The following is a 22,689-nucleotide window of genomic DNA, read 5'->3' as shown; positions in this document are numbered from 1 at the left end:
CCAATACATCCATAGTGTTCCATCCTTGATCCTTGGTTGAATGCGACAGATCTCTTCCATTACTCTAAAATCTAAACGTCTAAATTCCCTTGTCGACTAATAGATGTCTACAGTCTGCAACACTGCATTTACGACTTACCTCTCGGGAATCCTAGAAATCCTCCTTGTGAGTCAAGCATCAGCGAAGGATGACCCGCTGCAAAGCTTGAGCCATGGTTTTTAAAACCGACCCGGTGACCGAACTGGTCAGGGGTCCGGTTACCGGGTCAAACTGTCTGATCGTTTTGACAAAAAATAAAAAATTTAAAAACGGTCAAAATCGTTCGAACGGTTCAAACGATTAACCGGTCAGTTCAGTAATTTACTGACCAAAATCAACGATTTTGGGGAAAAACAGGGAACCGGTCCGATCATCCGGTTTTGAAAACCATGGCTTGAGCTAAGAATTTCACTGATTAAAATGGTACTTAATGACTTTTTATTGTACAAAGAAAGAATATAGTCAATTACATTATAATACTCTTTCTATATGAATAACAAACCTTTATTTTTATAATGATATGTTAAAATAAAGCAATAGCCAAATTTGTATTTGATGCATCTTATCTTTTATCTTACCAATCTTCAATTTTCTTTTTTAGAAATCAGTCATTCATCATTTATTGTGACAAAATAGTACAAGGATATACACCACCAAAATTCATGGAATGTCATAAAAATTCTATAGTTTTTCAACTTTTCTTCTGAACCCTTTCTTGCAAAAATAAGAAAATTCTGCAAGAAGCATGTAAAGACAGCAATACCCAGTCAGATGTGGTAGTTGTCCAATATTATTATGTACTAATACATGGGTTCTTTGAGAGAAAGATATGCATATAATAAGAATGAGACTGAGAGAGTGAAGAGGGATTAAAATGGAGAGATTTTAGGTACAAATGTAGATACAAGGTAGTTTAGAGAGATTGTTCCTCTACTTATTCAATATCTATACATTTCAGATTGGAAATTTAGACCCACCTCATGCAAACCATTGGCTATACGTTGGAGTCCTATGGGCGCTAATTCATAATTATTTAACAAAAAATTCAAACACACACACACAAGCTAAACTAGAGGGAGCGTGGGGTGACTTCGTTTTATATATAAGAAGGGCAACATATAAGAGCAATGCTTTCAAAGTATATGGGTTCCATCAATCATCATCAACCACAAGGAATGCTATCACAACCCTCAGCCCCATGTATATATTCTTCCCTTGGTGATGGTGATATCTGTAAACTTGAACTCTTGCATTTGCTTAGATGTGATAGAGGAAAGTATATTATTTTTGGCATTGATACTTCAAACATGGACCACTCTATCAACCAAGAATGTCCCTTTTCTTTTATGCATTGATGTATTGATTAATCATGCATGGGTTAAAGGGTAGTGATACATTATCATCATCATCATCGTTGTCATTGTCATTATCATCTAAGCCTATACCAATCATATGGGATCGACTACTTGAATCATGTTTCACCAATGCATTCTGTTTGTAACATATCCATTGTTAAATTATGGGTGTTTAAACTATCTCTTATTACTTCTAATCAAGTCTTTTTTTAACCCCGCCAACTTGTAGAAAGACAGATAGGATTACCCGAATGCGATAGCTGTTGAGTAGGCTGTAAAACCAATTATAACACTCTACATCAGTCATAAAATATATGGGCCCACAATCATTTAATCCCTCAGTGTATTCCTCCGGCCGTAAAGGAGCCGATTTTTTTTTTTTCAAACAACGGGGTTCGATAAATTTTATATCAAGGTAAAAAATTGCATACTTAGAATTTTGTTAGTGACATATGCTGGCTGTAGAATTGAAAACTATTCCCCTATTGCAAAAAAAATAAAAAAGGAATAAAATCTGCAATTATTTCTACCTTTTTCTTTCCTCCTTCCCTTTTCAATTACCATGTTTCCATGTAACTGTGCACTTAAATCATACATAAATTAAGACATGTTACCGGGATCTGATGTCTATATTCTATAATCCAGTCTTTAGCTGTTCAAATAAAGCCCACAACAGAATACCAATTATAGTGTCTCTTATCAAACTTTTGAAAAGTGTGTTGAGCCATCCATTATTACTGCTACCAGGTTGCCTCTTGCCCACAAGGTCACGGAACCGCAAGTCTCCCAGATCTGATACTAATGCATATATGACTCCATTCATGTGGCCTTTCCCAATAACTCCTACTACTCTCTTGCTACTATTTACAGCTTTGCTCCGCTTCAGGGACCATGCTAGATACTAAAAGAACAATAGTCAGTTGAGGTATGCAACATAAATTGAGATGCCACGATAAAGTTAGAAAATATTGCATTACTTCAACTACATACAGAATCCACAGAAAACCAAAACAGTAACAACTGCAATGGGATGATTTCAAGTAAAAAGGAGTTTCATATAGCAAGAGAATTTTCTTAACTCTTACAAACACTTCAATTTAATAGAAATGTATTAGATACCTGGAAGGCTGAACTCTTTGATCACTAATGGCGTATTATTCAGTGCCAACAGAAAAAACTTTGATTTTTAGTAGTTACTTTATTCCAGAAGAAAAAGAACTACTAACCGTGTCACGCTCATGTATGAGAGGTTGCAGGAGCGATGGATATGAAAAACTTAGCTGCTCATACAGCTGAAATGGACCATCATCAGTTTCTGATCCCTGCCACAGAACACAATTTTTAAGTGTAAAAGAAGTTAATGTAGGAGAATCTGGGTATGCTATTATGCTGCAAAGATAGTTCTACGAGCATAGAAACTTTGCACATCACATTCAAACTAGTTCTCTCTCTACTCTATGGAAGTTGGTCTCTATGGAAGTTAGTTGTGTTTCCAATTTCCAATTCCTTTAATGGTGTTATTATACATGGAAATGATCAATCTGAGTTATCCTTTATGGCTTATATTATATTTGAGGTTGCTGGTTTGCAATGTTGACACTGATGTAACTCCTTGAGAAACTAATTAAGATCTCGCAACAAAAATTGGATATGAAATGTATAACTATATATTCAAAATACTATATTCTGTAAAAGTGAAGTCCTAAAATACATTAGATATCATGACCTTGACATGGTTTTTTTTCCTCTGTTGAGAACTGTTGACTAAGTTAATTAGAACTTTACTATGATCTCACAACTGTGATGTAGACATCTTTCCGGTTGACATACAAATTTGAAGCTTTTGAACCAAAACACAATACCAAGAGAAAATATAGAACAAGGTATTGCACCATAATTTGGACTTTACATACACCAGAAAAAAAGTTCCAAACATCACTAGATGAATTAGAAAAAACACAGAAACAATCAAAGAAATGCATAATGGAAGATTCTTCAAGAAAATATAAACATGCTTAAAAACACATTTCAGCTTCTATTTTTTTTTTTTGGTAGAAATTTCATCTGCAATTCTTGAAAAATTAAATGCGGGCAATTTTTTGAAATAATAGAAATAAACATCAGTAAAAGTTGACCTTCAATTTGTTCCCTGATATCTCAGATGGTGAAGTGATTCCACGAAGAACCGAGGTTACCAAACTTAGCTTCTCATTCAATTTGAGAGAATTCCAAGCCCTTTCAAGCTGTAACAGCAGACATTAATCAATCAACAATTGAACTTGTGAGAAAAGAAAATAAGGACTTAATGTAAAGTTCATATCTGAAGAACTTCCTTGCTGACCTTCCAATTAAACACAGACCTGTGATGGAAATAAAATTCAAGACATCATTTGATCTGTTTTGTTTTTTTCCTTCACTGGCGTGTCCGTGTTTATTTGGGGGGTCTCAAGGAATTTATACAACTGTGGTTGCAGCAGATGTGCCCTCTTTAATAATTAATATAGCCTATAATCACTCAATATATCAAAACCCATTTAACCAGAATGGATGAGATAACCACATTTAACTTGGATGAGGAAGTAACATACAGTTATTTCAATAGGCCGATCCCCCAACACTAATTGAGCTCCAACCTCCTCAGATGCTCTCCGAGCAGAACGAAACTGGTCATTAGGAAGAAAATGCCTTTAATGGAAATTAATAAGGAATAGCATTCCATTCTTTTGTTTAATATATCATTGTATATGCTACTTCAGATAATTTTCTTTCTAATCTAATCTTTAACCTCATCCCCAAAAGGTCTGTCCACTTTTGAAGAGATTTTGGAGGAGAAAACCACCAAAAGCAGCCGTAGTGCGAGAGCAGTTTGACCCCCTGCCAGTGTAAAAACAGCTGCTTGTAACTTCGGTATTCAGAAGCAGCTTGATGGAATTCTTTCTAACATGTTAAGAAGAAAAGGAAGGAAAAAAAGTACATTCTAAAAGCATACTTTAGCCTAAATTGGCACTTACCCAAATTTATGCTCCGACCAACAGCTCCAAAAAAGCCAGCCCCACTCAGGGAAAACATATTCGATCTTAATTGCGTACTAGGCTCATCCTCATTGGAAGTATACATGATTCCAGCTCTGAAAATGAGCTCTGCAACAATTGAAGTTAAGCTGCGGGATTGAATCTGAACAAAAACTGCAGAAGAGATTGAATTCGAGGGACTTAACAATCTCTACTGAGTACATACACATCATCAAATTGTTTGGCATCATTTTTATTAGTGGAATTGTTAAGCATTTGAACCGTTGAGCAAAAATATAATTTGCTTGTTGAAAGAATATATTTTTTGACGGGTATGATGGGTACCACTGTATCAGAACAATCACCTCAGATTACAACATGACTCCTTTAAATACAAGAAATTACTATTTCAGTTCAGCAGACGTCAGGCTCTCTAATTCAACACAAATGCAAGAAATAATATAATTAAATAGTATAATTATCAATTATTGTTCATCTAGGTTTCCCCCCTTTTTCTTCCTGAAACATACAGAGTGTTAAATCCGGTATTAATGAATCAAATTCGAGCAATTGTCATGGCATCATCAAATCTTCCTTGCCATCTGTCTAACGATTTTTAGTTTTTGGAAGACTAACTAAGTTGTAATGTTGCATCCAAAATTGCTCATATTCTCAGAAGAATAGAAAAGTTAAAATTGAACCGTTCTTGCCTGCTCCTGCAGAGTTCTACTACGACATTGTCCGGCTTAACAGCTCTCACAACACGCTCAACATCAGTGGCGGATTCTCGCGAGATATGTGTCGTCCCAATTAACCAAATCACCTCCGGCTCCACGAATTCAGTTCTCCATTTTGGCACAGGACCGAAACGCCTCTTCTCAATGAGGACCAGGCTTCCGTTCTCGACCAAGTCCAGCAGCTCCGGATACATTTCAGCAACGACGTTTCGGGAGTCCTCCAGAACTTCTGTTCTGAAATCGAATTCTGGTGGAGGAGCTTTGATGGAAACCCTAGGGATTTTAGAAGTTGGGACTCTGGGAAGACTACAGGGTTGGCGAGGTTTGAAAAATGAGAAGCGCAGGAGATCAGGATTCATGGGGAAGGGAGAGGAAGGAAAGATTAAGCTTTCCATGGACGGATAGATAGAAAGATGACAACTTTGTGTGGTTGGTCTGCGGAATTCTCTTCTCCTTCGAAAATAAGAACATGGATTTCGTCCTCATCAGAAAATCCCTGCTCACACCGCTCACACCGTCCTCACAATAAAAGAAGTTCGTGGCTTTGGATAACAAGTACCAATCTTTTTAACGGTTTTAACGACCGCTATAACGGTTTTGTTCTTCTTCCATACCATAGCCAGTAACCATACTCTTGAGAAGCGTAAAATAAAGAAGGCTTTTAGCTACTGATGGTTAAAAAGCCATTATCTTTCTGAAAATTTACACAGATTAATTCTTGCACATATTAGTGTTCTTTTCTTTTTTATACGAAAGAAAATGTGCCTAGAAACATTACAAGAGTTAAAAGAGAAAACAGAATGAATAGAAGACATTGCATTGTGACTTGTGAGTGAGCCAATCCGTTGCCTGGTTTGCCTCTCTAAACACCCAAGATGATTCGAATAATGTGTTTTTATCTGATCAATGATATCATATTTTATAGATTATATAATCGTTTATATTCAAAATTTTGATTTTCTTGTAGAAGTCATTATTTTGATGATTTTAAAAAATAAGGATAATTTTTGAAACAAAACTGATAACTTTGCTTCTTAATTAAAATAAAAACATAAAAACATAAAAAACATTCATGTGGGCACCATGAAATTTTGAGTTCCAATTCTTTAACTAAGTAATTATATTTTATATATCTTGATCATCTAACCAGTAGTTGATATCTTGGAGGGGTTGTAATTGGTTACTTCTCCCAACAACTAAACTATTAGGCTGTGTTTGGTTGCAGTACAAATTTATTTGAACTGATGTAAAACTATTCTAATGTAACTGTGCAAATTCTGATTTATTTTTGTTTCAAATTTTACTTTATTTTGTTTGATTGCAATACAAATGAAGTAAAATAAGATATGAAGTAGAATAAAATAAAACCCAAAACAAAATTAAATCAAAATTTGTATTCTTTTCCTTTGCACTCCCATGCAATTGCACTATAACCAAACACACCCTTGGAACATTTTTTATTATGAACGATAATTTGTAGAAGCTAGTTATTTCAATTGCTTTTCTTTTTCTTTTTTTTTTTTTTTTTGTTAAGGTTGAGATCATTTATCTAATTAGCTTTTTTTAACTCCAATTTTACTTGCAATAGGGGTTTCTTAACTTATATTATTTTCTTTGTTTCTATCTTGGGCTTGTTAGATCAAGATGGATAGATGGATATGCTAAACTTTCACAAGTCTTGACGCATGGATATTTAAAGAAAACTAATCAATTAAAAGAAAGTGATTATTTAAGAGATAAGATACCAAGTTTGTGAGCCTGGAGATAAGATCCAAATGCTTAAAATCATGATTTTCAAATCGCAGTTGACGTAGACGATCGGACCATTCGGCCTGGGAACCATTCGGGCAACCAGTTATGTTTTACCCCAAACTGATCACTGGCAAAAAACTGTTGAATCGATTAATGATCCATTGACTTGGGGAATCAAACTGTCGACCTGTTCAACGGGCTTTGGCTGTTTTTTATTTTAATTATTTTTTTTTATTTTTATTTTTTTATTAGAATGGGTTGTCTGTTTGAATTGGACGATCAAACTATCGACTCAGAAACCAGTGGCCAGAACAATTCTGGTTCTGGGTCATCTTTTAAAACATTGCTTAAAATCCACCCTAAGTGTGCCTGTTTGTTTGAATTTGCTCAGACAGAAATGTTAAAACATTAAAAAACAAGTAAATAGTTTTGATGAAGGAAGATTTGGCCTGACCTCGTAACCACTCAATGCGTGGAAAAGGCAACAGCTCGGCACAACAGCACGCCCAAGGCGAGAGCTCCGAAGGGAGGAACCAGTGGCTCGAACTCCCTACAAGAAGCCCGAACTCCCCACAAAGAGCCCGAACTCCCCGCAAGGAGCCCGGGCTCTCCCTTAGGCCCCGTGCCTTACGAAACAACCCCAACTGGCCCGGCACATGGCAGTTCGGGCCACACCTCTATCCGAACTCAAGACTTAACCTCGGACACCACTCCAGTACTTCGCCTCCAAGACGTCGAACTAAACAAACCGCACCGTACCTGACACCGAAGGAGTCCGTATCCAAGGGCGGCGCACCTGACTGATTTGGGATCTAACGCTTGACAGCCGCACTTCAACGGCGACCTGCCACTGCCATCTCCAGTTACAGAGACGGCTCCGACAAAGAGAGCAGTGGTGGTTCTGTCCCAGCAGAGGTGATGACACCCGAACTGGCAAAAGCACAGAAGTAATCATACCCGACCTGACAGAAGCTTAGGAGTGAGTGCGCGAAGTGGTTATAAAAGGCTCTCTATCCCCCAAGAACAAGGTATGTGGACTTTGTGCCATCTGGTTTTATCTTGCCTTTGAGGAAATACTAACTTGAGCTTCGGATCATATTCACCGGGTTCTTCCCCGGAGATTACTCTCTTCCCCCTTCGTTTCAGGCACCTTTTGCTCCAGCCCGAGGCAAGATCTTTGACAGCTAGGACCCGCCGGATTGTGCACCATCAATTGGCGCCGTCTGTGGGAACGCTTCTAAAAGTCTCCCTCTAAAACTCTCATAACCTCTTTTTCTCAAAACCCCAACACTCATGGCTTCTTCCAGCAATGTCGGACGTGGCACGGAGATGAACACCACCAGGGAACAACTCCAAGTCCCCGTGGTGTGCATCGGACAGTTCACCATCCCCCTTCCGGTGGATGGGATCCCTAGCCTGAATGCGCCACAAACAGTGGCGCCCGTAAACCTTCCTGCCATGAACGTCCCCTTTCCTCTCTCTGTCGAAACAACCTTTCCTGAACCAACTGTTGTCCCCCTGGCGACCAGCCAGAACCAGTTGGACGACCTGATGCAATGCATGCGGGCAATGCAAGCCCAAATGCAACAATTCCAGCAACATCAGCTCCAGCAGCACCAAATACTGCACCACATCTCTCAGTATCACTATCAGCAGCAGTTCCCCCAACTGCCTCTGAACCAACCACTGCTTCCACCTCGGCACCCTGCTCCAAAGCCGGTTAAGCCCACCCCTCAGGGTGGACGCCGTCATCGAGGAGAGGCCTCCCAACCTCAGAACCCCCACAAGAGCCAGGCCTCATCCCCGGGCTGAGGGGAAAGAAAAATTACCCCCGCCTCGCAACTCACCGGCGGGTTGGGAACCTCGCTCGCCAAGTCAGTATCTCGGCACTCCAAGTCTGAGCTCCCGCTGACAGAGAATCGATTCAGCGTCCTAGCGGCAGACTACCAACAGCCCGGGTCCATCGAGCTCGGCAACACAGAGGCCAGCAGCGCTAGCACCAGGCCCACTCAGCAACAAAGGCGCCGGCAAAGTTGCCGAACTGCCACCCGTGTCCTGCCCAAGCTCAGAGGTAAAGAAGAGACAAGCTCGAACGAGGTAAAAGCTGCCCCGATTCTCTTAGTTCCTTCCCCCCTCGCATCGGAACTCTTGGCAGTCCCCATGCCCAGAGAGTTCAAGCTCCCACCTTTGGACAAGTATGACGGGTCATTCGACCCTAACGACCACGTCGATGCTTTCCAGTCCCAAATGCACCTAGCTAGGGCCAGTGAATCGTGCATGTGCGTGGCCTTCACCACCACCTTCAGGGGGGTGGCCCGCACTTGGTACAGGAACCTGACCCCCGGGTCGATAAGAAGCTGGACCCAGTTCGTGCAAGTCTTCACCGCGCATTTTGTCACCAGCAAGCGATGCCCCAGAACCGAGGAGAGCATCTTTGGAGTAGTCCAGAGGGAAGGACAGTCCATCCGGGGCTATATCAAGCGATTCAATGACGCGTGCTTGCAAATACCGCAATTGGACCCCGCGGTGCAGCTCGTGTCGGCCAAGAAAGGAGTAACACACAAGGAGTTCAAATGGCACATGGTAGCTAACCAGCCCGCAACCGTGGCCGAATTCCTCAAGCTTGCGGATAAGTTCATGAGAACAGAGGGAAGGCGAGCCCCAGTCGACAAAAGAAAAAACCTAGTCCGGGAGCCGAAGCCGAGCCAGCTGTTCCGAGCTCCCTTAGCAGTTCGGACAGACTACACACCGTTAAACATGAGGCGGACCGAGATCTTGATGACGATCAAAGACGCCCCATACGTAAAATGGCCACCTCGCCTAAAGGGGAACCCAAACGAGAGAAATAAAAACTTGTACTGTAGTTTCCATACAGATCACGGTCATAGTACCGAACAGTGTAATAATCTCCGGGATGAGATAGAGGGACTCATCCGTCGCAGTTACTTGAGAAATTTTGTACAGCATAATAATAATAATAATAACAATAAGGCAGGTCGGCAAGGGGAGCACGGAAGGGATGCCCCCGAATCCAGCAACAGGCCAGCCGAACCGTTGCAACAACAGCCTCCGAAAGAGAGGCCAGTTCGGGGAACCATCCATGTGATAGTGGGAGGCTCGGTGGTAGCAGGTTGTACTTCGGCAGCGGCCCGGACGTCAGTTCGCGAAGCAGACCGAGAAGAACAGAACCCTCCAAAGAGGCCGGAGACGAAAGAACCGATCTTCTTCACAGAAGATGATGCGCGAGGGGTCCACTACCCCCACGATGATGCACTTGTCATAAAACTAAGGATCAACGACTTCGAGGTCAGGCGCGTACTTGTGGATTCGGGCAGCTCGGCAGACATCCTCTTCAAGTCGGCATTTGACCAGCTATAGTTGCAGAGAAGCGAGTTGAAGCCCGCAAACACTCCTCTGGTGGGCTTCAGCGGAGAGGAAGTCAGGCCCCTCGGGAAAATAACAGTACCTGTGGAAGTCGGCACATGGCCTTGTGCGGTCAGACTCAACCACGATTTCCTAGTGGTCGCGACCCCTTCCCCATACAATGCCATAATAGGGCGGCCAATTACGCATATCCTGCGGGCAGTGGTCTCCACCTACTATTTGGCAATGAAGTTCCCTACAGACTTCGGTGTGGGGGTAGCGCGGGGCGACCAGCTTGAGTCCCGCAAGTGTTATGTTGCCGCTTGAAGGGAAAAACCAAGGCGGCCAATGACCTTGAACTGGAGCGGCCTACGGAGCAAGGCGAGGAACGAGCTTAGCCCACAGAGGAAACGGTCGCAATCCCGACTTCGGCTACGGACCCGGCTCGTACGCTACAGATCGGTGCTTTCGTCAAGGAACCTCTACGAACCGAACTGGTGAGTTTTTTACTTCAAAATTTAGATATTTTTGCATGGTCCGTGGCTGATATGCCCGGTATTGACCCCAGCCTTATAACTCACAAACTTAATACTGACCCTATAGTTAGACCCATTAGACAGAAGAAACGCAACTTAGCCCCAGAGCGCTGGAGGGCGGTCGATGAGGAGGTTGAAAAGCTCCTCGCAGCAGACTTCATAAGGGAAGTTCATTACCTGAGCTGGGTAGCCAACCCAGTGCTGGTGAAAAAGGCAAACGGCAAGTGGCGTATGTGCGTCGACTACACCGATCTGAACCGAGCTTGCCCGAAAGATTGCTTACCCCTCCCCAGAATTGACCGCCTAGTGGATGCGACCTCGGGACATGAGTTGCTAAGCTTCTTGGACGCCTACTTGGGCTACAACCAAATCAGGATGGACCAGTCCGATGAGGAAAAAACCAGCTTCATAACCGAGTTCGGCCTATACTACTACAAGGTCATGCCCTTCGGATTGAAGAATGCTGGGGCGACCTTCCAAAGACTTGTCAATAAGCTGTTTCAGCCCTTAATTGACACGAAAATAGAATGTTATGTAGACGATATGGTCGTCAAGACGCAGTTTTCATAGGAATTAATACAAGACTTAGATTTTGTCTTTCAAATTTAGCGTCAATTTAGCATGAAACTGAACCCAAACAAGTGTGTCTTCGGTGTCACCTCGGGTAAGTTCCTAGGGTACATTGTCAACTAGCGCGGTATTGAGGCCAACCCGGACAAGATAAAGGCCATCCTAGATATGAGACCACCCCGAAAAGTAAAAGAGGTTCAGAGGCTAAACGGCCGCATAGCCGCTCTGAGCCGCTTCATGTCCAAATCAGCAGATCGCTGCCTGCCTTTCTTTAAAGCAATCAAAGGCAAAGGGTTCAAATGGACCCGAGACTGCCATCTCGCGTTCGACGAGTTAAAAAACTACCTCACTAGTGTGCCAATCTTAACCCGGCCCAAGGAGGGTGAGGTCTTGGAACTGTACCTCTCGGCAAGCGACGAGGTGGTCAGTTCGGTACTAATAAAAGAAGTAGATCGGGTCCAATGACCCATCTATTATGTTAGTAAAATTTTGCAGGAAGCAGAGACGAGATACCTGCAGATAGAAAAGCTAGCATACGCACTAGTAATTGCAGCTCGGAAACTCCGCCCATATTTCTAGGCTCACACTGTCATCATCTTGACTGACAAACCTCTGAGGCAAGTCTTACTCAAGCTCGAGGTTTCCGGTCGGCTGACGAAGTGGGCCATCGAGCTCAGCGAGTACGACCTCCAGTATAAGCCACGAACTGCTATTAAGGCCCAAGCCCTAGTAGATTTTATCGCTGAGTGCACGTTCAGCCTCAAAGTCCCCAGGTCGGTTGAGCCCGAGATCCCCAGTTCGGGTAAGCACGGAGCTCCCAAGCCAATAGAGTCTGAACCCCGTGAAGTAGTAGCCAGTGTGGCATCTCTCCTGGTTAGGCCAAACGCAAACTGGGATGAGGAGCCCTGGATCCTTCACGTAGATGGCTCCTCGAACCAACAAGGCAGCAGGGCTAGAATAGTGTTGCGCGGCCAAGCTGGCACGAAATTGGAATACGCACTACGCTTTGAGTTGCATCCAACAACGAGGCGGAGTATGAGACATTGATAGCCGGACTGAACCTAGCGCAAAAAGTAAGAGCAAAACACATAGTTATCTGTAGCGATTCCCAGCTTGTGGTCAACCTGGTTACGGGCGAATATGAAGCATGCGAGCTAACTATGATCGCCTACTTGGCAAAAGTAAAGGAGGCTCTGCTCAACTTCCAGGCACACTTCATCAAGCAAATACCGAGGTCAGAGAACATTGAGGGCGACGCCCTGTCCCGGTTAGCCAGCACGAGTCACAACACCATGAGAACCGTGTACATAGAGGACTTACCTCGGCCTAGCATTCTCGGTGGGGCAAAGGAGGTCGCTCCCGTCCTTGAAGCAGAGCCGAGCTGGATCGACCCACTCGCGAGCTTCTTGTTAGATGGAACCCTCCTTGCGGACCGCAATGTAGCCAAGAGGGTGCGACGCCAGGCAGCCAAATACGTCATAATAGACGAATGGCTGTACCGACGGTCCTACACGCTCCGCTACCTGTGTTGCTTGCGACCTACCGAAGCCGAGCTCGTACTCCGCGACACTCATGAAGGTCTGTGCGGCAGACACTTGGGAGGCAGGGCCCTCGCCCAAAAGGCACTTCGAGAAGGGTACTACTGGCCAACGATGAAGGCAGAGGCCGTCGAGCTCGTCAGAAAATGCGACAAGTGTCAGAAGCATGCCAATATTCACCATCAGCCTGCTGCCGACCTCAAGTACCTCACCAGTCCATGGCCCTTTGTGCAATGGAGCATCGACCTCCTGGGGCCATTCCCGCCAGCAACAGGTGGGAGGAAGTTCCTAGTGGTGGCGGTAGATTACTTCACGAAGTGGATAGAAGCTGAACCTCTGGCAACAGTTACAGCCCGAAACATACAGAACTTTTGGAAGAACATAGTATGTCGCTTCGGGTTACCTCAGGTACTGATCTCCGATAACGGCAAGCAGTTCGAGGATATCAAGTTCCAGGAATGGTGCCAAGATATGGGAATTCGTCAGAACTTCACATCGGTTGCACACCCGTAGGCAAACGGTCAGACAGAAGTAATGAACAGAGCCATCCTCCGCGGACTGAAAGCACGACTAGACCGAGCTAAAGGGTTGTGGGCGGACGAGCTACCAAGTGTTCTATGGGCTCACCGAACTACGGAAAAAACCACCACGGGAGAGACCCCGCTTTAAACTCACCTACGACATTGAAGCGGTAATCCCGGAGGAGATCAAAGTACCTACATTGCGACTAGAAGCATATGACGATCAGACAAACGGAGACGAGTTACGTACCAACCTCGACCTACTAGACGAGGTAAGCGACCTCGCGTACATCCGGACAACAGCTTACCAGCAAAAAGTAGCTCGGTACTACAATGCCAGAGTAAAGAAGCGGAGCTTCCATGTCAGCGACCTGGTTCTCCGTAAGATCTTGGCACCCGAACCCGGCGTGGGCAAACTTGGACCAAATTGGGAAGGGCCCTACAGAGTAAAGAGAGCGCTCAGGGTGGGGGCATACGAGCTCGAAACCTTAGAGGACAAACAAGTACCCCGAGCGTGGAACGTCGTCAACTTAAGGCGATACTACCTATAGACCACCAAGCGAAGTGGACAAAGTCGCGACCAGAGCCTAAGGGTTAGGATGCCGAGCTAACGAAGAAACCTCGGCATAGGCAAGCAAAGGAAAAAAGTGCCAACCAAAGGCTCAGGCAAAGTGTTGACAATGAACTAATAGGGGCATCGGCATCTCAGAGGCTAAGTATTAACACAAAAACAGGCCGCGCGAGTGCAGTAACCCGGGCAAAAAACAGATCGGGCATATGGTCAGTTCGGCAAATACGGTCAGTTCGGGAGAAAGAGCAACCAACACTTAACCAAAAGAAAGTCATTCCATTTCAAAATAAGGGAGTGTACATTTCCAAAAAAAAAAATACATGTCGAGCTCACAGGCCCGGAGGCATTTCGTCATCATCAGAGGCCACTTCAACAACGCCCGAAGGACCTGACTCATCCTCAGAGTCCGGTTCAGCGTCTACAGCGTTGGCCATCTCCTGAGTAATGCGCGAAGTGTTTATGGTGTTGATATCGAGCTCGGGGTACGTATTCCGGATCATCCACCAGCTTAGTTTAAAGCCCCTTCTGTACTAGCCCACCATCAGGTCGTCAAAGCGCGACGAGGCGATGTATTCATCAACGACCTTCTTCTTGGCATCCTCGATGCCTTGAGAAAAGATCTGTGTCCTCTCCCTAATGTCTTCCTGAAGGTATTCAACCTGATGCTGCAAATCCAGCCTCAGGTCCGCCATATGCTTCACGACAACTCCCATGGCCTCGGTATTCCTCTGAGACCTCGCCAGCCTGGCCTGAGCAGCACGAGAAGCCGCCTCAGTAGCTCGAGAAGCCTCTTCAGCAGCTCGCGCCTGCCTCGAGCTCCTTTCCACTTGGGCCGCCAAGGTGTGGATAAAAGAATTCACCTACCAAAAGGAAAAATAACAAATGATCAAAAGAACGATAGCAAGAAAGATAAAAGCAAAGAGCCCGACAAGAAAATCGCTGACTTACCACCATGGCATGAGTGACAGCACGACAAGCCACCTGGTTCAGAGGGAGATCGGTCCATGCCGCGACCTCCTCAGGATAAATGGCCACCCTACTCTTCTGAAGAGCGTGGTTCGGCGACAACACGCTCCTGAACTCGCCTTGGTATCCCGAGCCTGAAGGCCCAGCTCGGGTATAAACGGACTCAAAGTAAGCGGGAGCCCCCGTGTAAGTAGCCTCGGCATAAGGGGCCCCTGCCGCTGCTTGTACTGGAGGGGCCATCTCGGGCTCCCTAGGCGGATCCACTGACGGGTAGTCTGGTACCTCGGGCTCCGCATCTCGGGGCAGCTCGGCACGAGTTCACTTGGCGACTCGCTTCCTCCTCTTCATGGTGTGAAACAGATTCCCACCACGAGTCTTCTTTGCGTCCATCACACCTGCAAAAAGAGCTCGGCATCAGAAAAACGAAAGAACAAAGCAAAAACAAAAGGTAAGCCTCTGAGTAAGGAACCTACCCGAACTCAAACTGGCCTCAATGAGCTTGGCCTCCATCAGATAATGGTGGCATTTTAGCCCAAGCCGTGCCCATTCCCAGAGGCCCTTCGTCGTCTCCTTATCAAGCCTAACACCGGCATCAGGGGCAGCCATCCCCCACCCGGTTTGGAACGGCCACCCCAATGCACTTCACACCCCGAAGTAGTCTTGTTTCCACGCCGGGACCTTATTGGAAAGATCGTGTAAAAGCTTAAAGCCCGGACGAGGAGACAGGTAATATGCCCGTCTACGCCCGAGAAGGGGACCCGCTTGCTTCTTAAGCATCAGAATGGAAGAAAGAATCTCCAAGTCTATGGGCAAAATCTGTTCGCAAAATAGGGAGATTGTTCCCACCAAGTTACGAATAGAATTCGGGTGAAGCTAGCCGACAGTAACGCCGAAGTGGTTCATGACCTCGACTATAAGGGGGTGGAAAGGCAGGCGCAACCCAGCAGCGAGCTGCTCCTGGAATATCACGATCTCATCAGGACTGTGTTCCCAAGGGAAACTGCCCGAGGGTATAAAATAGGTGTACTCCCTAGGCAAGTTAAAACTGGGTAATAAGGGAGTGAAGCCCCTCAGGTGTCATGGTCGAAGGCCCAAATTTGTCTAACGTTCGACCTCGGCGGGAGGAGGACGCCAAACTACCCGAGGCGACTCGGCCTATGGGTTCGAACTCTTCCTCGAGCTCTACCTCAGGTTCGCTAGGACTGTCGGGGGATGCAACTCGGTTCGTAGAACCTGCATCGAACCCCCTTGAAGAACTGTCTGAGCTATTCGAGCTCGACATCGGAAAGAGAAGATGGATTCCAGGAAAGTACTCACCCCGAAAAAGGCTTGAACGGACTACGAGAACTCAAACGCGAGCTAAAAGCTTGAATGCGAGCTGAAATTTGGACGCGGGCTCAAGAAGCAAAGCACAGAAGTGACAAAGCGACTGGGGTCCCCCACTATTTATACCCACAGTAACCAAAAATCAACGGTTCTGATCAAAGCAGATCAGACGGCCCGCAATCTCGCTGACTGCACGTTTCCTGAGATTGAAACGTGACTGGCCGCACGTCTCCTGAGACCGAGACGTGACTGGCCGCACGTCTTTTGAAACTGAAAGAGCCCCAGCACACGTCGCCTCACATTAAAGGCGGCTGCGGCGTGCTTTTTTCAAATTTGAAAAGATGCCCGTTGTCACGTTTCCCAGCGGCGCGTTTTTTTGAATTTTGAAAAAAAAAACGCGCGTTGTCACGTCTGTCAACATTTATAGACGGATTGGCGTGTTTTCCCGACTTTTTGGTGCTCGATAAATCTGGAAAGATCCTAATGAACGCGCACTTCGCGCTGCCAGTCAAAGCCTGTTTGAAGTACGAAACAAATCCACCCGCCACCTCGCAAACTCCCCACGCCAGGGCAAGTCCCTTTGCGCAAGGAGTGGGGGGCAATTGATGAAGGAAGATTTGACCCGACCTCGTAACCACTCAACGCGTGGCAAAGGCAACAGCTCGTCACAAATAGCACGCTCAAGGCGCGAGCCCCAAAGGGAGGAACCAGCGGCCCAAACTCCCTACAAGGAGCTTGAACTCCCCACAAAGAGCCCGAACTCCCCGCAAGGAGCCCGGGCTCTCTCTTAGGCCCCGAGCCTTACGAAACAACCCCAACTGGCCCGACCAATGGCAGTTCGGGCCACACCTCTATCCGAACTCAAGACTTAACCTCGCACACCACTCCAACACTTCACCTCCAGGACGCCGAAATAAACAAAACCTCACCGTACCTGACACCGAAGGAGTCCGTATCCAGGGGCGGCGCACCTGACTAACTTGGGATCTGATGCTTGACAGCCGCACTTCAACGGCCACCTGCCACCTCCATCTCCAGTTATAGAGACGGCTCCGACAAAGAGAGCAGTGGCAGTTCTGCCCCAGCAGAGGTGATGACACCCGAACTGGCAGAAGCACAGAAGTAATCATACCCGACCTGACAGAAGCTTAGGAGTGAGTGCGCGAAGTGGTTATAAAAGGCTCTCTACCCCCCAAGAACAAGGTATGTGAACTTTGCGCCATCTGGTTTTATCTTGCCTTTAAGGAAATATTAACTTGAGCTTCGGAGCATATTCACCGGGTTCTTCCCCGGAGATTACTCTCTTCCCCCTTTGTTTCAGGCACCTTCTACTCCAGCCTGAGACAAGATCTTTAACAGGTAGGACCCGCCGGATTGCGCACCATCAAGTTTCAAATTATTATTTTTTAAACTATGTGGCTTTATCACATCCAAACGAGATTAAAACAACAGTAGACAAAATAGATTATAAAACCAAATAATACATGTACTTGAGGTAAGTTGGACTTTGAGAAGAGGATAAACCTAAAAATTGTTTTGGCTGTTAGATTTTGGTCCAAATGGTTAAACCTTCTGATTGGGTCTGAGCCTAAAAAATTTAGAATTTGTTGTTTGTTTCCTTGTTATTAGTGCCAAATGCCACAAATAACAGCTGCTATCATTCTTTATGGTGCACATAATTTGTAGTCATTATAAAGGCCCGTTTGGGAGAACTGAAGCATTGATTGAGCTGCTTTGGAAATAAAAGAAGCTTCAGCGGAAAGCCACGTTTTGGGCTTTCCGGGATTTTCACCAGACATGGGTTATAGGCTTTAAGCTTTCTTTATTTTCACCTTGTTTTGTGCAGCTTTTTCATTCATGGAAATGGATAAACTAACGTTATTTTCACCAGTTTGGGATTGGACTGGGCCACGCAAAAATTAGATGTATTGTGCAGGCCCAGTCCATATCTTAGATACAAATGGGGGGCCTGCACTAGAATTCACAGTCACACCAACTTTTTTGCTTGGGTAGCTTTGCTCATACTTAGGGTGTCAATGGATCAGTTTTGCATTTTCGTCCAAATCAAAATAAATTTGAATAAATTGGATAAACCAATAAGATATATATTGAATTGGATCAGTCTAGATTTAATGGTTCAAAAGTATTTATTGGATTGGACCTAATCTATATCCATCAGTAATGGATTTATATTAGATTGAGTTGGATTGAACCAATATGCAGGCCATTGATAGAAGATAAGAATACAAAATGTTAATGGACCAATTTGGGGTTAGAACCAATCTGAACAGATTGGACGGTGCAGACATTGAATTGAACTGGTCCAAAATGGTTCAAAATAGTCATCAGATTGGATTGGACCTGGTCCATCTATAATAGGCTCATACTGAACCGGAACAGATTTGACCAAATCCGGTCCAATCAACACCTCTACTCGTATTATTATTACACTTCAGATGTCTTTTAGTTTCAAATAAAATTTTGTTTTGAAGTTTGAAATGGATGCTTATCTTTCTCCATCTATCTATTTATTTTATATACGTACATGCACAAATCATTCAATTCAGCCACTTCAGCAACCACAAACGGATTGCAATTCAGTCAATTAATACAAAGCATTTCATTGATCAGAGCACCCATACGGCCATACCGCGGCCACTCTATTAACAAGAAGCCCATGAAATCCAATGCTTAGTTGCTTACAGCATGTGCCCGCCTTATTCTTGACCTTTTGCAAATTGCAATATACATAATAGAAAGAAAGAAGGGAAAGAGTCTATTTTGGCTTTTGCAAGCAAGAGATGGAAAAAAAAAAAAAAGGCTCTTTTGGCTTTTTGCAGTAAAGCTTATTTCTAAAGCTTTTATTGAAAGAAGAGTTTTCTTTTGGCTTTTGCACTATACACAACGTTTTAAATTTTTTTTTGGATTTTTGGATACAGATACAGACAAAGTGGCAGAAGAACCTAGTTTTTGCATTATAAACACAAGGATAAGAAGAGCTGACTGACCTGGCCACTCCTTTAGGTTGATCTTCATTGATGTAACAACCCTCACTTGTTCAATCTTAGCCCTCAATATTCTTTCCTTATCCTTTTATTAAGTAGAACTGTAGAAGTATTGTTTCGCCCAATATATAATTCAATAAACATCCAAATAGGGGTGCAACTGAATCAAAGCTTTAATCAAACAGTTCGAGTTCAAGCTTGATTCGAATTCGATTTCAATCAAGTTGAATGTAGTTCAAATCTCAGGTAAGTTCGATTAATTATTCAAACTCAAATTCGACCAATAATTATTCAGCTCAAACGCTCAGTTGCCTATATTTTGAGCTTTCAGGCCAAATTTAGTCGAAACCGAGTCAATACATGCCAAACCAAGACATTCCCTCAGCTTGATTCAATTGCACCTCCTACATGTATGAAGTGCATCAAAATTCCAGCAAAATCACATCCATCGATTATAATATTTGTTCAACTGAAACAAAACCAAAATTTGGCCTCTGCCGTGTGGCGGCAAAGAAGCATGTAGCTCATCCATTTACAACACGCGTAAGAAGAAGCAATCTGTTAAAAGAAAGACATGGATTGAAGCAGTAAGAGACAATTTAGGCATTCATAATTTAAAAATGAAAATGACAGTAAACCTAGTGAAATGGTGAAAACAAGATTCATGTAGCTGCTGTTATTGATGATTTAAAAAGAAAAAAAAATAACAAATTAATTCAATAACTATTAAGGCTCAGTTTGGAAGGAGTATAAATACAAACTACGTAGAGCGCAAAACCCTGTATTTTATATGTATTTGTGTTGTATATATTTATATTTGTACTCCTATTTGTGCTCTACATATGTTGTATTTGTACTCCATCCCAAATCCCAACTGAGCCTAACAGAAGTACAACTACAATAGTGGTTTATAGGTATGAATTTGACAAGCACAGGATGCAAGACTGTCTAATGATGATATGTTCATTATTATCAGTTGTGTTCTAACTTCTAACCAGCTACTATCAAAGTATCAATGGCAGAAAACGACTGTCACTTCAGGCATGATGGACCCAATAGACCATTCACCACCAACCTAGTTAGCTGGCATCTTAGTTCTGTGGATTCTCCATTCTCCATTCTCCATTCTTCATTCCCCAACTGACTGAAGATCAGACAGTGATGCTCACATGGCAAGAGCTATATGGAGCCCAATAAACCCCATGATTCATGGGCCAGAACACAGAAGTAAAGGGCAATCAGAAATATGAGTTAGCTTGCAAATTTTCCAGCCAATGAGCAATAGACACGAGGGGGCTCCAAAATAAGGTCGTTACCATGTAAGCATTCCCATCTCATCTTCACTCTTCTCTCAGAGAAGAACAACAATTAACGGATATTATTCTTCTGAATCATCTAAACTCATGAAAATGGTTTAGGCCAGGCTTTGGCGCACAAAGTACTCAACAATTGGGGCTATGTTTGGCCCACAAAGTACTGGATAAGATGCTCCACCAGTTGCACTGTAAAATGTGTCCAGCCCCACCATGTACGTTTGAGAATGCTTCCTGGCGAATTAGGTGGGTGGGGGCCAGCCCAGCGCCACTCGACGTGTCTGAGCCTCAGCCTCTCATTTGTTGCTTGCAAATTTAAGAGACTTCATAATAAAACAGCTGACGTTGTTAGAGGAAGGGTCAGAAGACATGGCCAAAACGAACTGATGGATCTAATCAAATACAGAACCAAACCAAAATTGCCGAAATCTGCTATTTGGCCAACAAACTTTTTTTTTTTCTTTCATTTCTCAATTTTTTATACCAAATTGATTTCAATAGGTCAGATTTGGTATAGGTTGGGTTTAGTCTAAACCCATCATCGAAACCGATCCGGTTGACATGATGAGTTGATGACATCCCTATTTGAAGTGAAGTGCAGTTGTTAGCTTAGTTGGTTGGTGATGACAAGTAAATTATAGAAATCAGAGTTTATCATCATTAATGAGAAAAAGGATAGTTTCTCGTTTAGACACGTGGCCAGCCCTCTATTAAAAAAATGTTTCAACTTTTTCTAATTCAAGACAGAATTATTGAGAGTGCTGATATGGGTCTCCTCTCTCATGGCCAATATCTTAAAAAAATAATATTTATTTCACAGATTATTGAGGGAAACCCCTACAACTCTTTAGCCCCAGAATCAAGTATTTTCAACTCCAATCAAATAAATAAAAAAAAAAACAAAAAAAGAAATTGAAGATATAAAATAATGCTGGTGCTGTAATTGACCAAATAATTATGAAGAAATAATTTTCAGACAATAAGCATGGCATCAATTATGCTGGTGATAGATTTTTTAGCTCTTAAGAGAAAATTGAAGAGGGAGCCCTAAAAATTCAATAGCAATAATTAATATCGGTAGGTTGACGGATAAGATAAGAGGGAGCCTAGAAGGAAAGGCTCATGTGGTCCACTTTGTGATACGATCTTGAAAAGAAAACAATACTATCGTGGCCCAAGCCCGTTGGAAATTCGAGATGGGTCATGGAATTAGGGAGGGCCCGGCCCAGCTGCATCTTCGTATGGAACCATCCTGTATTCCTGAGCTGTTTTGAAGCTTCATGTATACGACACGTCATCATAGGTGTGGGGGCAAAAGAGTTATTATAATCAACATTCTTTTGAATCAAACAGACAAATAGATAAATAAGTGGGGTAACGTGTCATGTGCATGAAACTTCAGCACAGTTCTCACTTTTTTTTTTTTTTTTTTTTCATACAGCCAATTACCTCTGACGATCTACCTCAGAGATTTGAAATTACAGCCCTTTATAAAGTATAAACTGCATCCTGTTCGTAGATTTAACATTGATCTACAATCAGGATTCATCTCATGGACTGACTAATAAAAACCCATAAATTATAGCATACTCTGACGAATCATTTGCTGTGTGGAATGTTCGATGTTTCACATTGGTCTTGTGTGAATTTCAGACATAATTAATAACTATTAATAGAGAAAAAAAGAAAAAAAAACTATAACATCCTTATAATCCTAATAATAAGTTGATCAAAAGGAAGAAGAAGAAAAAAAAAAAACCCTAACTGACTTATATATCCTCATCATACAACTTTGGAAGCTTTTGATACCTAAATAAATAAAGAAATAGGACATTGTTGGTATATAGGGTTTCCAATCTCCATCATTGATAAATAGGACATTTGTCCAAACGAATGTGCCCGTTCCAACATCCGATAGGCTTTGATTGTATTTGGCTTCACACATACATAAGACGTATGAAATATGGATTGGATGGTTTTTAAAAGAAGGAATGGAAAATGCAGTGTTGGCCGCATGAAGGAAAGGACAAATCATTCATTAGATAGTGAACCCTTTGAATTAAGATCGTATTTAGTCCTATAATC

The 22,689-nt window shown here is 43.4% G+C and overlaps 1 protein-coding gene across 1 annotated transcript; it reads right to left on the bottom strand.

The window, feature by feature from the left end:
* Nucleotides 1-1,910: 1,910 nt before the first annotated feature.
* Nucleotides 1,911-5,679, bottom strand: LOC104612694 (TraB family protein). Its single transcript, XM_010280224.3, has 7 exons — nt 5,117-5,679; nt 4,407-4,522; nt 4,181-4,269; nt 3,984-4,058; nt 3,531-3,638; nt 2,622-2,717; nt 1,911-2,296 (listed from the first exon to the last, which is right to left on the bottom strand). The coding sequence occupies exons 1-7, from the start codon at nt 5,536-5,538 to the stop codon at nt 2,030-2,032; spliced, it is 1,173 nt and encodes a 390-aa protein (XP_010278526.2). The 5' UTR covers nt 5,539-5,679; the 3' UTR covers nt 1,911-2,029.
* Nucleotides 5,680-22,689: the final 17,010 nt, after the last annotated feature.

The sequence above is a fragment of the Nelumbo nucifera genome, chromosome 6, assembly GCF_055504915.1.
Source record: "Nelumbo nucifera cultivar China Antique chromosome 6, China Antique-T2T, whole genome shotgun sequence".
NCBI classification, from domain to species: domain Eukaryota; kingdom Viridiplantae; phylum Streptophyta; class Magnoliopsida; order Proteales; family Nelumbonaceae; genus Nelumbo; species Nelumbo nucifera.
The sequence above is the reverse complement of the archived record's forward strand: the minus strand, read 5'-3'. Positions and strand labels throughout refer to the sequence as shown.

Excerpts from the sequence above, each read along its gene's own strand:
- LOC104612694 (XM_010280224.3), bottom strand. The coding sequence starts at position 5,538 with ATGGAAAGCTTAATCTTTCCTTCCTCTCCCTTCCCCATGAATCCTGAT. Across the intron at positions 4,523-5,116 it reads GTAGAACTCTGCAGGAGCAG|AGCTGGAATCATGTATACTT; the intron begins GCAAGAACGGTT and ends GCTCATTTTCAG. Across the intron at positions 4,270-4,406 it reads TGGTCGGAGCATAAATTTGG|GGGGTCAAACTGCTCTCGCA; the intron begins GTAAGTGCCAAT and ends TTACACTGGCAG.